The sequence below is a fragment of the Crocodylus porosus genome, unplaced genomic scaffold (assembly GCF_001723895.1).
Source record: "Crocodylus porosus isolate Cpor-Errol unplaced genomic scaffold, CroPor_comp1, whole genome shotgun sequence".
Taxonomy (NCBI): Eukaryota; Metazoa; Chordata; order Crocodylia; family Crocodylidae; genus Crocodylus; species Crocodylus porosus.
In genome coordinates, this window is record NW_017728943.1 from 25953931 (window position 1) to 25966171 (window position 12241).

The 12241-nt window shown below is 43.8% G+C and overlaps 1 protein-coding gene across 2 annotated transcripts in view; it reads left to right on the forward strand.

The window, feature by feature from the left end:
* MORN2 (MORN repeat containing 2) overlaps positions 1 to 12021 on the forward strand; it is a 13986-nt gene extending 1965 nt beyond the window's left edge. The window contains exons 2-5 of one of the 2 annotated variants that reach the window (XM_019549055.1): positions 5367 to 5417; positions 6475 to 6581; positions 7694 to 7830; positions 11752 to 12021. In XM_019549055.1, coding sequence (XP_019404600.1) covers positions 5367 to 5417; positions 6475 to 6581; positions 7694 to 7830; positions 11752 to 11854 — 398 coding nt within the window. In that variant the 3' untranslated portion in view covers positions 11855 to 12021. The remainder of the gene's footprint in view (positions 1 to 5366; positions 5418 to 6474; positions 6582 to 7693; positions 7831 to 11751) is intronic. The other variant, XM_019549056.1, reaches the window with a different exon arrangement.
* The last annotated feature ends 220 nt before the right edge of the window (positions 12022 to 12241 follow it).

Consider the following 12241-nt stretch of genomic DNA (forward strand, 5'->3'; position numbering starts at 1 on the left):
TATGTATGTATGTATGTATGTATTTAAAAAGAACAACTGGGGGTTTTGCTACACTGGCATGGCAGGAATGGCTGTCTGGTTTCCCAGGGCTCAAGCAGCAAGGGAGATGATCTCGCTAGGTCCTTTCCAGCCCTAATGTCTATGAAATCTATGAAACCAAGAGCTGGCATAGCCCAGTGGGCACCTCTGGTCTGCAGAGGGCTGTTGAGGGCTAGCTCCACTCTCAAAATGGTTGATAGCCACTGGGCTGGAGCTGGGCTGCACTTGGCAGCCTCACCTTCAGTGTCATGTACCCACTGAGCTAACAACTCTCACCTCCGACAGGCCCATGGCACCCGACTTTCATTGCATCTTTCTCCCCTGCTGCAGCTGGTGGCTTGGAGGACCTCCTTGTAAACGTCTGCTCCGCTAAGTCATCACCCTCCTTCCAGACCCTCCTCGTAATTCTCCTTTTCCATGGGGCTGCTACAAGAGCCTGGCAGTGTTGAGGTAGCTGGTGTTGACCGCTGCTATTCTCTTGTATACTGCTATCCATCTGCCTCCATTTGTTTAAACAGGTCTTTGGGGCCTTTTTTGTCTTTGTTGTTGCAGTGCCTGGCACAATGGCATCCTTGCCCATATCTAAGGCTCCTACTCACAAGAGGGTCACAGATGGTTCATTTTTTCAAGTTCTTACTTTTACTCTGGACCCTCTCCTCTTCAGTCTTTTCTTATAGGGCTTGTCCTGTAAGTCCCTAACCATACATGTGGCCCTCCTCTGGACCCTCTCGAGTCTATCAACATCCTTCTTGAAGTATGGTGCCCAAAACTGGACACAGTACTCCAGTGAGACTGGATGGTCATCTCACTGTGGTCACCTGACTCCAATTGTCTTTCCTGCCTAGTGCAGGGGGGCTGGACCTTATTCATAGATTCATAGATGCTAGGGTCAGAAGGGACCTCAACAGATCATGAGTCCAACCCCTGCCTAAGCACGAAAGTGTACTGGGGTCAGATGGCCCCAGCCAGATGCTTATCCAGCCTTCTCTTAAAGACCCCCAAGGTAGGGGAGAGCACCACCTCCCTTGGAAGCCCGTTCCAAATTTTGGCCACCCTTACCAGGAAGAAGTTTTTCCTGATATCTAGCCTAAATCTGCTCTCTGTCAGTTTGTGACCAATGTTCTTTGTTACCCCAAGAGAAGCCCTGGTGAACAGAGCATCTCCGATTCCTTGCTGCGTCCCCCTAATGAATTTGTAGGCAGCCACAAGATCACCTCTCAGCCTTCTCTTGTGGAGGCTGAAGGGGTCCAGGTGCCTCAATCTCTCCTCATAGGGCTGGTCCTGTAAGACCCTAACCATACGAGTGGACCTCCTCTGGACTCTGTTCAGTCGAATTTTGGAACTTGACTATTGCACTTTGCCCAATTGAATTTGGAGTTGATTTTGCCCTTGAAATGAAATTTATATATAAAGTCTTAGCATTCAGGTGAAAAAGGAATAAGTATAGGTGAGATATAAATCTCTTCAATGGGTTAATTTGGTTCTAAAGAACTGAATTACTTAGTACTAGAAGGCCAGGTAGAACACTGTACCTACTAGGTTCTAGAAAAGCTGCAACTTCCAAGATTGCTAAAGGCCTGAAAAAGCTGGGTTGTTTCTACAACCAAAAAGAGGAGCACTGCCCCTGGGAGTGGTGAGTAGCAGTGACAGCAGTGATGGAGCAGCAGTGGTGGTGGTGTTCCTTAGTGATCGTGAATAGAAGTGGAGCATTGCCTTCCAGTGGCAGTGAAGAGCAATGACTGCAGTGGTATAGCACCAAAAGTAGTAGAATAGAAGGAGATGGTGGTTGAGGAATAGAGAATAACAGAAAATTAGGGTTGGAAGGGACCTCAGGAGCTCATCTAGTCCAACCCTCTACTCAAAGCAGGACCATCTCCAACTAAATCATTCCAGCCAAAGCTTTGTCTTAAAAACCCCCAAGGATGGAGATTCTACCACCTCTCTGGGTAACCTGTTCCAGTGTTTTGCTACCCTCCTAGCAAGAAAATTCTTCTTAATATCTAACCTAAACTTCCTTTGCTGCAACTTGAGAACATTGCTCCTTGTTCTGTCATCTGCCACCACTGAGAACAGTCTAGCTCCATCCTCTTTTGAACTCCCCTTCAGGTAGCTGAAGGCTGCTATTAACTCCGCTCTCAGTCTTCTCTTCTCCAGACTAAATAAGCCCAGTTCCCTCAACCTCTCCTCATAAATCATGTCCCTCAGCCCTCTAACTATTTTCATTGCTCTCCGCTGGACTCTCTCCAATTTGCTCACGTCCTTTCTGTGTGTGTGTTTGGGTGGGGTGGGGGGGAGAACTGAACACAGTACTCTAGATGTGGCCTCACCAGTGCTGAATAGAGGGGAATAATCACTTTCTTTGACCTGCTGGCAACACACCTACCAATGCAGCCCAGTATGCCATTAGTTTTCTTGACAACAAGGACACACTGCTGGCTCATATTCAGCTTATTATCCACTGTTACCCCAAATCTTTTTCTACAGAGCTGCTGCCCAGCCAGTCAGCTCCCAGCCTGTACTGGTGCATGGGATTGTTCTGTCCTAAGTGCAGGACATTGCATTTGTCCTGCCTGGACAAAAACCTCACAGGTGCAAGCAGAGGCAATCGTAGTGGCTCTGGCATTGTGGCATCCTCCAGCCATTTCCCTGGGTCTCTGAATTTGCCTTCTCTCTCTTACTCCTCTTCTTTGAAGCATACCTTCTCTAGCAAACTTACCTGGAAGCTGGCCTGTTTGTTGCTCATTGGTGCCAAAGGGCTCCTTTTTTTTCCTGCTTCCTCATGCCAAGCTGAAAGGCACTTCCCACAAAGGGGAGGCGTGCGCACGCACACACGCACACAGACGCAGATGCAAACTGGCTTAGGAACTAGCCTGCAAATTGCTTACCCTGTTTGCAGCCCCTGTTTGCTGGCTCCCTGGTCACCTTGTGAGTCTCCTTTTATACCTTGGTGGGGCTGGACTGGCTCTGCCCCCTCCCTGGGGCTTCTGTCAGGCCTAGGCAGCAATCAGTCTGTAACACTCCAAGCTTTTCAGAGCACAAGCCCCAAACACACACAGCCCACCAAACAATCTCTGAGCAAACCAAAGACTCAGACAGCTCTGGATCACTTACCTTCCTTGGGCAGGATCTGGTGCCTGGTGTCTGGATTCTCTCCCCCTTTCTCCTCTTGGAGGAATGACAGCAGTGGTGGAGCAGCAGCACTGATGAAGCAGGAGGTGACAGCTGTGGTGACGCAGGGGAAACCTTGGGCCAACAGCTAAACTGGTCCTACTGATTATACCAAGGGTCAGCAACCCCCAGCACGCATGTCAGAACCTGGCACTTGAGGCCATTTTGCTTGGCACACCACAGCTAGACCTGGGCCTGGGCAGTTGCTGCTGACCACAGGGCCCAGGTTGCTTGTAGCAGGTGGTTGGGAAGCTGTAAACCCTGCTGCGAGCAGCCTGGGCTCTGTGGCAGGCAGCTACTGCCCAGAGCCTGGGCCGGCTGTGGCAGGCAGCTGGGAGGCTGCAAACAGCTGCACCGGGATCCGGAGCCCTGGCTCAGCTCCATGGCAGTGATGTGTGCACACACGTCATGTGGCATATGGTGAGGGAGAGGCCAGGGCACTGCAACCCCAGCCCATCCTCCACTGTCTGCTCCAAGGCACATGTGCAGCTGCCACCAGCAAGGAGCCAGACTCTGCAGGAGTGGTGAAGGCTCCACAGGAGCTTAAGCCAAAGATAATCAACTTGTGTGATGCCCCTAAGTTGAACTGCCTTTGTTACTGTCATCTGGTACCTGGCAGAAGGGTTAAATCAGGTTTGCAGGAGACTGTGCCTTTTTTGATTGTACATCCTATAGCAGGGGTGGGCAATTATTTAGACTGAAGGGCTACTTAATGAATTTTGGGGAGCTGTTGAGGGCCATATGTGTGCATGAGCACACACACATTCATTCACACTCACTCACTCTCACATGAGCTCCCTGCAGCCAGCCAATGCTGGCGCCAGAGCAGCAGTGGATTCCTACTCAGGCCTCTAGCGTTCAATCTCTGCTCCTTCCCCACCCATGCTGCCTAGCTTGGCTGACGCTACCAGGCAGGAATGGGACAGAGAGCTTTGCTGTGCCAGGGCAGAGCGGTGGCACTTGCAGCCCCACAGAACCAAGCTGTGCAGACTCCAGCTTGGGGGTGGGAATCAGGGCAAGGGACTCAGTTCCCTCCCCTTGCCCAGTTCTCCAGCCAGACAATGCTGGGCAGGCAGGCAGGGCTCTGGCCTTTGTTGGCATGGTGGGGAACGCCAGGCAGAAGCATCCCTGCCCACCCATCCACCTGCCTGGCATCACGGTGTTAGACTCTGTTTCCCAGGGCTGCCAGGCAGTGCTGGGTGGGTGGGCAGGGCTGCTTCTGCCCCATGTCCCCCTCCTCACCAGCAGAAGCTGGAACCACTGCTAAGGGCTCAGTGTTGCCAGGTGTACAATAATTATCATATTTGTAAGATAATTTCAACCCTTGTTCCATGTACAATCAATAATAGTAAAAGTGTTCAAAGTTTTTGAGGCAGCTCATTCTCAGAGAATCTTAACTGACTTTTGAGTTTGCTGTCGGCACTTTCATATGACTTCTTGTCTTGAAATAAAGAAATGCTTCAACTTTGGTGACTCACTTCTCACTCACTCCCTGGTGATGTACAGGGAGTAACATAAAATAAATAAGAAGACTTATATACATACTTTTCCAGTGTAACTTAGTTTTTCAGCAAATATGATCATTTTGAGCTCCTAGAACAATAATTTCATATTTAAGACCTGGCAACACTGCATGGGCCTGCTTATTGATTCTGTTCAGCCCATGGGTAGGCAGTGGCTCCAGCCTCTGCTGGCTCCATGGGCAGGATAGAATCAGCTGGCAGTCTGGATAGAGCCCAAGAGCTGGATTTTGCCCACCCCTGTTCTATAGTGTAGAATTCATCCTTGGCAACATCTGCATCACTTCATTCTGTGGTATATTTAAAAATGAAAAACCACGGTATTTTTAAAGTGTTTGTTCTTATGGCAGCTGTTGGTCCAAGGTTTGTAATTTTTCTTCACCCAATCTCTTTTTTCCCTTCTTTTTGTACTCTTATTGTTTGCACCTGTCCTGAATGTTAAAAGCGCTTGTGTTCATCATGTTTTTCTTCTATTTTAAGTTGTTTTCTGTAACTTGTTGAGCACCCTGAGTATCTTGAAGGAAAAGCAGGAACATTTTAAATATGGTTATTATAGTTTAACTATTGTAAGTTTGTTCTTTAAAGGCCTGGATTCCAAAATAAGCTTAAAAAAACAAAACAATATTTTCTCTTCAACAGGGCATGATGTTTTTAAAGTGTCTTTTGTATTTCCAAATAAAGACAAGTATGGTAAGCATTGTTTGAAAGTTAATACTTACCTGTGTTGACTATAATTAAAAATGTAATTCAAGATGAAAATTTAATTTGTCATATCAAAAAATGAAGCAGATGAGAGTTTCAGAATCAGAAGGTAACACACACACAATGAGGTCTCATCCTTCAAATTTCATAGCGGTCGCAAAGGTCAGGTTTTAAGAAATGTTATTTAAGCAGGAACGGGGAATATGCCCTTTCTTGTTTAGTATTAAACTAAAATCCCTAATGATACATGGAGACTGATGTGAGTGAATATGTTTTCTCAGGGTTCCTACACAGAAGTGCCTAAAATTCCTAGAAAGTTGTTCCAAACCTTAAGCCCGGTTCCTCTGAAAATCTGGGTTTATACTATCATGACTTTGACTGGGAAAATGGGTTGGTACCACTTTTAGGGTGAAAACCCAGTTACACTGAAGACAGTGTAAAAGTCCCATTGACTTCACTCAGCTAGGGATTTCATTCTTAGCCTTTACCACTTAGGCTCCTGCAATCACATCTGCTTGGGAAGGCATCTCTACATGTTGGAAACTCCATTGAAGTCTGCAGAGTTCTGCTCTGACACAGCATTTTGCTTACACTCATTTGATTGCAGGGTTAGGACCATAATAAATCAATGAGGTCAATTCAAAGTGATGCAAAATACACTTCTCTTTTAAACCTAATCCTGCCTGCATTATTGTCAGTGGTGAAATTCCCACTGACTTCAACGGTACAGGATTAGGCTCATGGTTTCAAGGATGACTACTGGACCTCCCTGTTACTACACCTTGGTCCATGGAGTGGGTGTGGGATTGATAATAGAGAACATAGATTTGTAAAATTTAAAGCCCAAAGGAACTGTTCCAATCTTCCACATAAGGAAGAAAATGAATTGAATGACTTAATAGATTATTTTTTATCTCTTACTTCTACAAATTGTCAGATTAAGTCTTTTGGTTAAATATTGCCTCATTCAGAGCAGTGATTGAATTTCGTTCTACTGAGAGTAATTGGGGTTTGGGAGATTACCCTTTTCCCTCATTTGTTTTAGATGGTGAGTGTACAAGAACACCAGATGGTGTTCTTGAGAGGAATGGAAATGGAGTTCATGCCACCTCAGATGGAATCACTTACACAGGAAACTGGAAAAATGATAAGGTAAGTTTTAAGGTAACTTATTACAAGAAAAATGATAAGATAACAGAACAAAAGTATTTTGTTATTAAACTGCTTGCAAGCTCACAACATTGACCTGGAACAATCAGCTGGTATAAGAAGAACTAGACACCATTCATAAATATACCAGTGTTTCTCAGCAATTGACTAGAGTTGTAAAAAAATAGCCTTTAGCAGATAGCCCCTATGAACAGACAAAGTATTGAATGCAATTAGAAGGTAGTCCCTTCTGGCCATGTATGGTCTGGCATGGCATTCTTTTTCTCTGCTTTTAAAGAGAGTGTCTGGGAAAAAAGCTCCATAAAAGTAATGTCAAGTGAAAACAATTCTATTGATTTTCATTGTCTAAAACAAAATCAATGTAAAAAATGTCCACTGATTATCTGTCTACAAGCAAACTGCTAAAGTTTTCTGGTAGGTGCCAGTTTGGTAGAGTAGTGCTGATTTTGGGCACCTGTTCCAGATGAAAGTATGAGAGTTGGAGAGTGATGTTGACAGTGTTGTAAGCAGTATGAGAGCAAAAAAGAACACACAAGTCCTTCTTCTTAACTTATAATTTCCATGCTATGAACATATTAGCTGAGCAGTTTGAGTCCTGCTACATCACTTTTATTCACTGTCACTACACATCACTTCTATTTAATAATGTTTACACATACAGGAAGTGTGTGCTGCAAGTTGTATCCACCCCAAGTGTCTTTTCAATTGTCCAAGCTTGAAGTGTATGAAATATATGCTTTTCATAGAACCACAGGAACTAGTACTGATGGGATCAATTCACCCCACAGCTTTATGGGATACAGCAGTGAGATACTATTCACATTCTTCTGAATGAGTCTTTGGAATGAGGGTTCCCTGGCTCTATCTATTCAGTATGGGTACTTAAGAGTCTCTGTTTCCACTGCTTATCCTCCAGTGATTTTGATCAAAACCTGAAACATATTTGAAAGCCTTGTGTAACCAGGAGCCTGGCCTCAAAAAAGCATTACTCACCCTATCCATTTTTATTAATAATTCAGTAAATTCAAAGAACATATCTGAACACATAAGTATGTATTAATGTTTAACCTTCTTCATCCTCTCACTGAACATAGATGAATGGTTTTGGGAGGCTTGAACATCCATCAGGCGCAGTTTATGAGGGCGAGTTCAAGGACAACATGTTTCATGGAACTGGAATGTACACATTTCCTAATGGAGCAAAGTACACTGGAAATTTCAATGAAAACAAGTAAGTTTAAAGCAAGAAATCAAAAGCTGTGCTGGCCGTTCCCTACAAACTTGCTGGTTTTAATACTGAAAATATTAAATCTTTAACTAACGTTAACCTAGCATGTGAGAAGATTTCTTTTGGTATCCTGAAAGCTTGCACTGGGTCTTCAGAGCTTGCACTGGCATCACTTACTTGCACCAGCTCAGACAAAAGTCCATAATTCATTCACAGTCAATATTTCTCCTTATGCTCAGTTTTCCATTTTATTTTGTTACTGAGTTTCAGGGGTAACACCAAATTGAGAAGAATGAATCAGTTTTAGATTTTTTTCATAGTAGTTATTTAAATCAGCTTGTTTGCAGACTCAAAAAAAGAAAGGATAACATTGATATATCTGTGCTATTTTATTGGCTGCAAGGGCTAGATTTTAGGACAAAAACTAAAATTCTAAATTAATATGGAAATGCTCCAGCTAAGAATGCCTACACACACACACACACACACACACACACACACACACACACACACACATATCTCTCTCTCTCTCTCTCTCTCTCTCTATATATATATATATATTTAATAGCCAGAATAATGGAAAAACTGTAGTGTTGCCCTTATAAAACATTAGCTGAGTCTATTTATGTGGAGTTGTGAATAAAGGTTTTTTTTATTTTGAATAAGAGACTCTATGTCTCTGGAACACATGCTGGTTAATGATTTCATAATCCATAACTGGACCTAATGAGAAAATTGACTGTAAAAATGCTGTGTTCATATGTATCCTCCTTAAATTACTTCTCATTCAAACTTGCTCCATTTTTAGGTTATTACTAGATTCTTCTAACTTTCCCTTCAGTCTAATAGCTGAAAAAGAAGCTGCAAGTTTTTTTCTGTACTGTTGATTATTTAAACAATGAAGAATCTTGAAGCAAAATAGTTTTGCTGGTGATGCAGAGAGGACAGACTACCATATTTACTCAAATTCAGGATGAGTTTCTCCCCCCCTGCCCCATTCTAGATTCAAGTGCACATGGTGGGGCAGGGCAGGTGCTGTGATTCAAATTACAGCCCAATCTAGGTTTGGCATTGGAGCTGCAGCTCCAGCTACAGCTGTACTCCCCCTGCCACCTCTGCACCACCTTTCTCTCCTCCAACCACCTGCCCCCCCCCCAAACTGTAGCTGCCTCCCAACAACTCCAGCCACTGGCCCCTACCTCCTTAATCTCCAGCTCTAGTTCTGGGCCTGGCTCCAGCCCTGCTTAAGCTCAGGACATGGAGCACATGGTCACTCCAGCCCTCGCTCATCCACACAGCAGTGACAACAACTCCAGCCTCAATTCCTTCTGGGCAGGGACCTGAGTAACCATGTATTTCCTGTTCAGGCTGAAGGAGGGCCAGAGCCTGAGGGTAAGCAGCAGCAGGGGGTGCAGGCACTTTGGTGAGGCAGGCACCAGAGGTTGCAGGCATGCGGGTGGGGCAAATGGTAGAAGAGGCAGGTGCTGGGGTGCAGACACTTTAGGAGGCAGGCACCAGGATGTACAGACACAGGGGAGGGCAGGCCAAAGTGGAGGCAAGTGGTGTAGGGGACAGTCAGCGAAGGGAGCAAGGTGTGGGGGACCGGCAAGAGGCAGGGGCAGGCCATTTGACTCTTCCACTGCCTGCTTCCCTGTGACCTTCTGCCCACTGCCTCCCCTTCCACCTGCCCCCTATCACCGTTTATCTTGCTGCAGCAGTGGTGGGGAAGAATTTAAGATGGCCCTCCAACAATTAGATTCTATTCAAATACTAAACTTATACATTTTCCATGTATAGAATCTAATTATTGGGGGGGTCACCTTAAATTTAAAGTTGTCTTGGATTTGGGTAAATATAGTATATTAGCACTAAAAATATGAACAATTATAATTAAACCATCAGATAAATAGAGTACCTTTTCTTAGAATCTACTTGGATATCAAGTGTGAACCTGCAAAATTAAGCCAAGTCTCAGTGTAGAAAATTATTATATTAATTTTAATGCTTTGAAGGAAAATTTTAAAGCACTAAAATAACTGTCATAAACTCAATTTAAAACTAAACTACTCAGCATCCATACTTGCTATTTGTCAGTTTTCTTTTAAAATCTGTTTTAAAGATTCTGTGTGCAGTATGGTATCAAACAAAGTACATAAATACTGGTAAATATTCTGTGCAAGTAAAATGGTGAATGCCTACTATTTTGCCATGATTATTTGGAAAAACATTAGAGATGTTAGCTCCTGCATGTTTTCTCTCAAAGTCTTACAGTGTGGGACAGTTTTTAATGTTTTTAGGAAATGACATAGATGCTAATGAGACATAACTGGTACATAGGTCTTTATCTGGCCCCTTGCACAGTGCTAAATATCACCAGTTGCCTTGTCAATCTAGTATACTGTTTGACCCAGGAATGGTTGGAGAATGTTGTTCTGGGTCCCTATGAGTAAATGACTAGAAATTATTATTAGCATTATTCCTTGATGATTAACTTCTTTATGTATACTGGGACTCATTGTATGAGAAATGCATCCTGTGAGCAAAGTTCCTCTTGAGCCCCTTGAAGCTAGATTAAATCTCAGGAAAACAAACTTCCTACCTGTAAAAAATAAAAAAAAAAGAGGGACAATGGAACAAGCTGGCTAGGAAAACTGTGAAAGCTCTTTCATTGGAGATTTCCAGGAAGAGGCTAGACAGGCTTCTGTGTTGGATGCTTTAGGAATAGCACATTCTGCATCTCTGCAGAGCATTGGACTGGATAGACCTTGAAATGTCTTTCAACCTTAGGACTCTGTCATCTCGCCCAGGCTACTATGCATTTTACTTGCCTCTAAAGACTTTTCTTTCTGAAGCATCCTCTAGGCTAGGGTGTACTTTATTTACAGTTCTCCCTGACAGTTCTTTGTGGGTTATTCTGTGGAGTCTCAGGGATTCTGGTTTCCACCTTTCTGTGGATTAGCTAGAACAGAGGTCAGCAACATTTTTGGTCAGAGTGCCAAAAGCACCCCAGCCTCAATTTGTAAGATGTTGGCATGCCAGAGGCAGACAGCAGGGGAGCTGCAAGGGGCTCAGTTCTTGCTGGGGCAGCACCATCCCAGGCCCTTCCTCGCCCTCTGCCCTGAGGTCACCTGCCAAGCAAAATGCCTTGGTCTGACATTGATGCTGGGGGTTGCCAACCCCTGAGGTAGAAGATGACTGAATACTGAAATACCACCATACCAACTTGCTTCCCTCTGTTCTCAAGAAGAACCCCCCACCCCAAAGCTGCTTTTAACATTTAAGTTTGCATATTCAAGGAGACCTGGAACACAGACATTTCTTCTGGATATGCTAATGAACTTAACCATAACTTTAAAATACAATAGACGAGCAGCTTTTGAGAAATGAATTGAAAATGACAGTTAGGAGTTTTCCCACAGAACCATGCAAAACCTTGCACTATAACAATGAATATTGTTAAAGACAGGACAAGGAAACGGGAAGCGGCCATTGATAGCAGTAGGATCCTACAGTCTCATGCAGACATACATCTTGAAGGTGCCACTATTTTATCAAAATCAGGATATGTTCTATGGAGCTTAGACCTAATAACTTCAGGTCATGAGGTAGTGAAGTTGTGTCTTCCTGGATCATCTGCTAGGAGGAAGCTGCTGAATACTCACTGCTCCAATGGGAAAGTAGATGTTGCCTGGCTGGCTTACTTCTCTTGTTGCCCCTTTTGAAGTCTTTCTGGCTTATGGGTCAGAAACTATAGACTGCTGTGGGGAAGAAACTGGAGGGAGCCATTTGCTTCCTGTGGCTGGGAAGAGACATTGGGGTCTAGTTTTGAACTCCTACTGGTCTGCTGCTCCAAATAGTTGTTCTGGAACACTTACCCCAGATATTCCCAGTACATTGATTGCACTCTGCTTTATGCTGTTGCAGGCTGGAAGGTGAAGGAGAATTTATAGATACACAAGGCCTGGAGTGGAGTGGCACATTTCATTACACAGCAGCACCGGGGCTGAAGCTGAAGCTGGATATGTAGCTATTTTACAAGGAGTGTTAAATGTATTGTATACCATTCTTATGGGGAATTTTCACTTGGCACCCATGACCAAGGTTTTTACTAACATTTGATTTCTTAACACATTTATTAGAAATAATTTCCCAGGAGACCTTTTGTAACAAAATAAAATAAGCATTGATTTGTTCTTTTTGGTTTGATCTGTAGATCATTATGTAGTTCCATTGTAGGAAGTTGAATACATTGAATCTGAGACAAAAGGATGAATTTAGAATCAGAGCAATAATTACTTTAATCAGGTTTTGAAAGTAATTAAATGTCTTAGAACTTAGATTGTAGTATTCATTTCAATAAATGTGAGTATCAAAGAAAGCAGGATGCTTTAGAGCAGGGGCTGGCAAAATATGG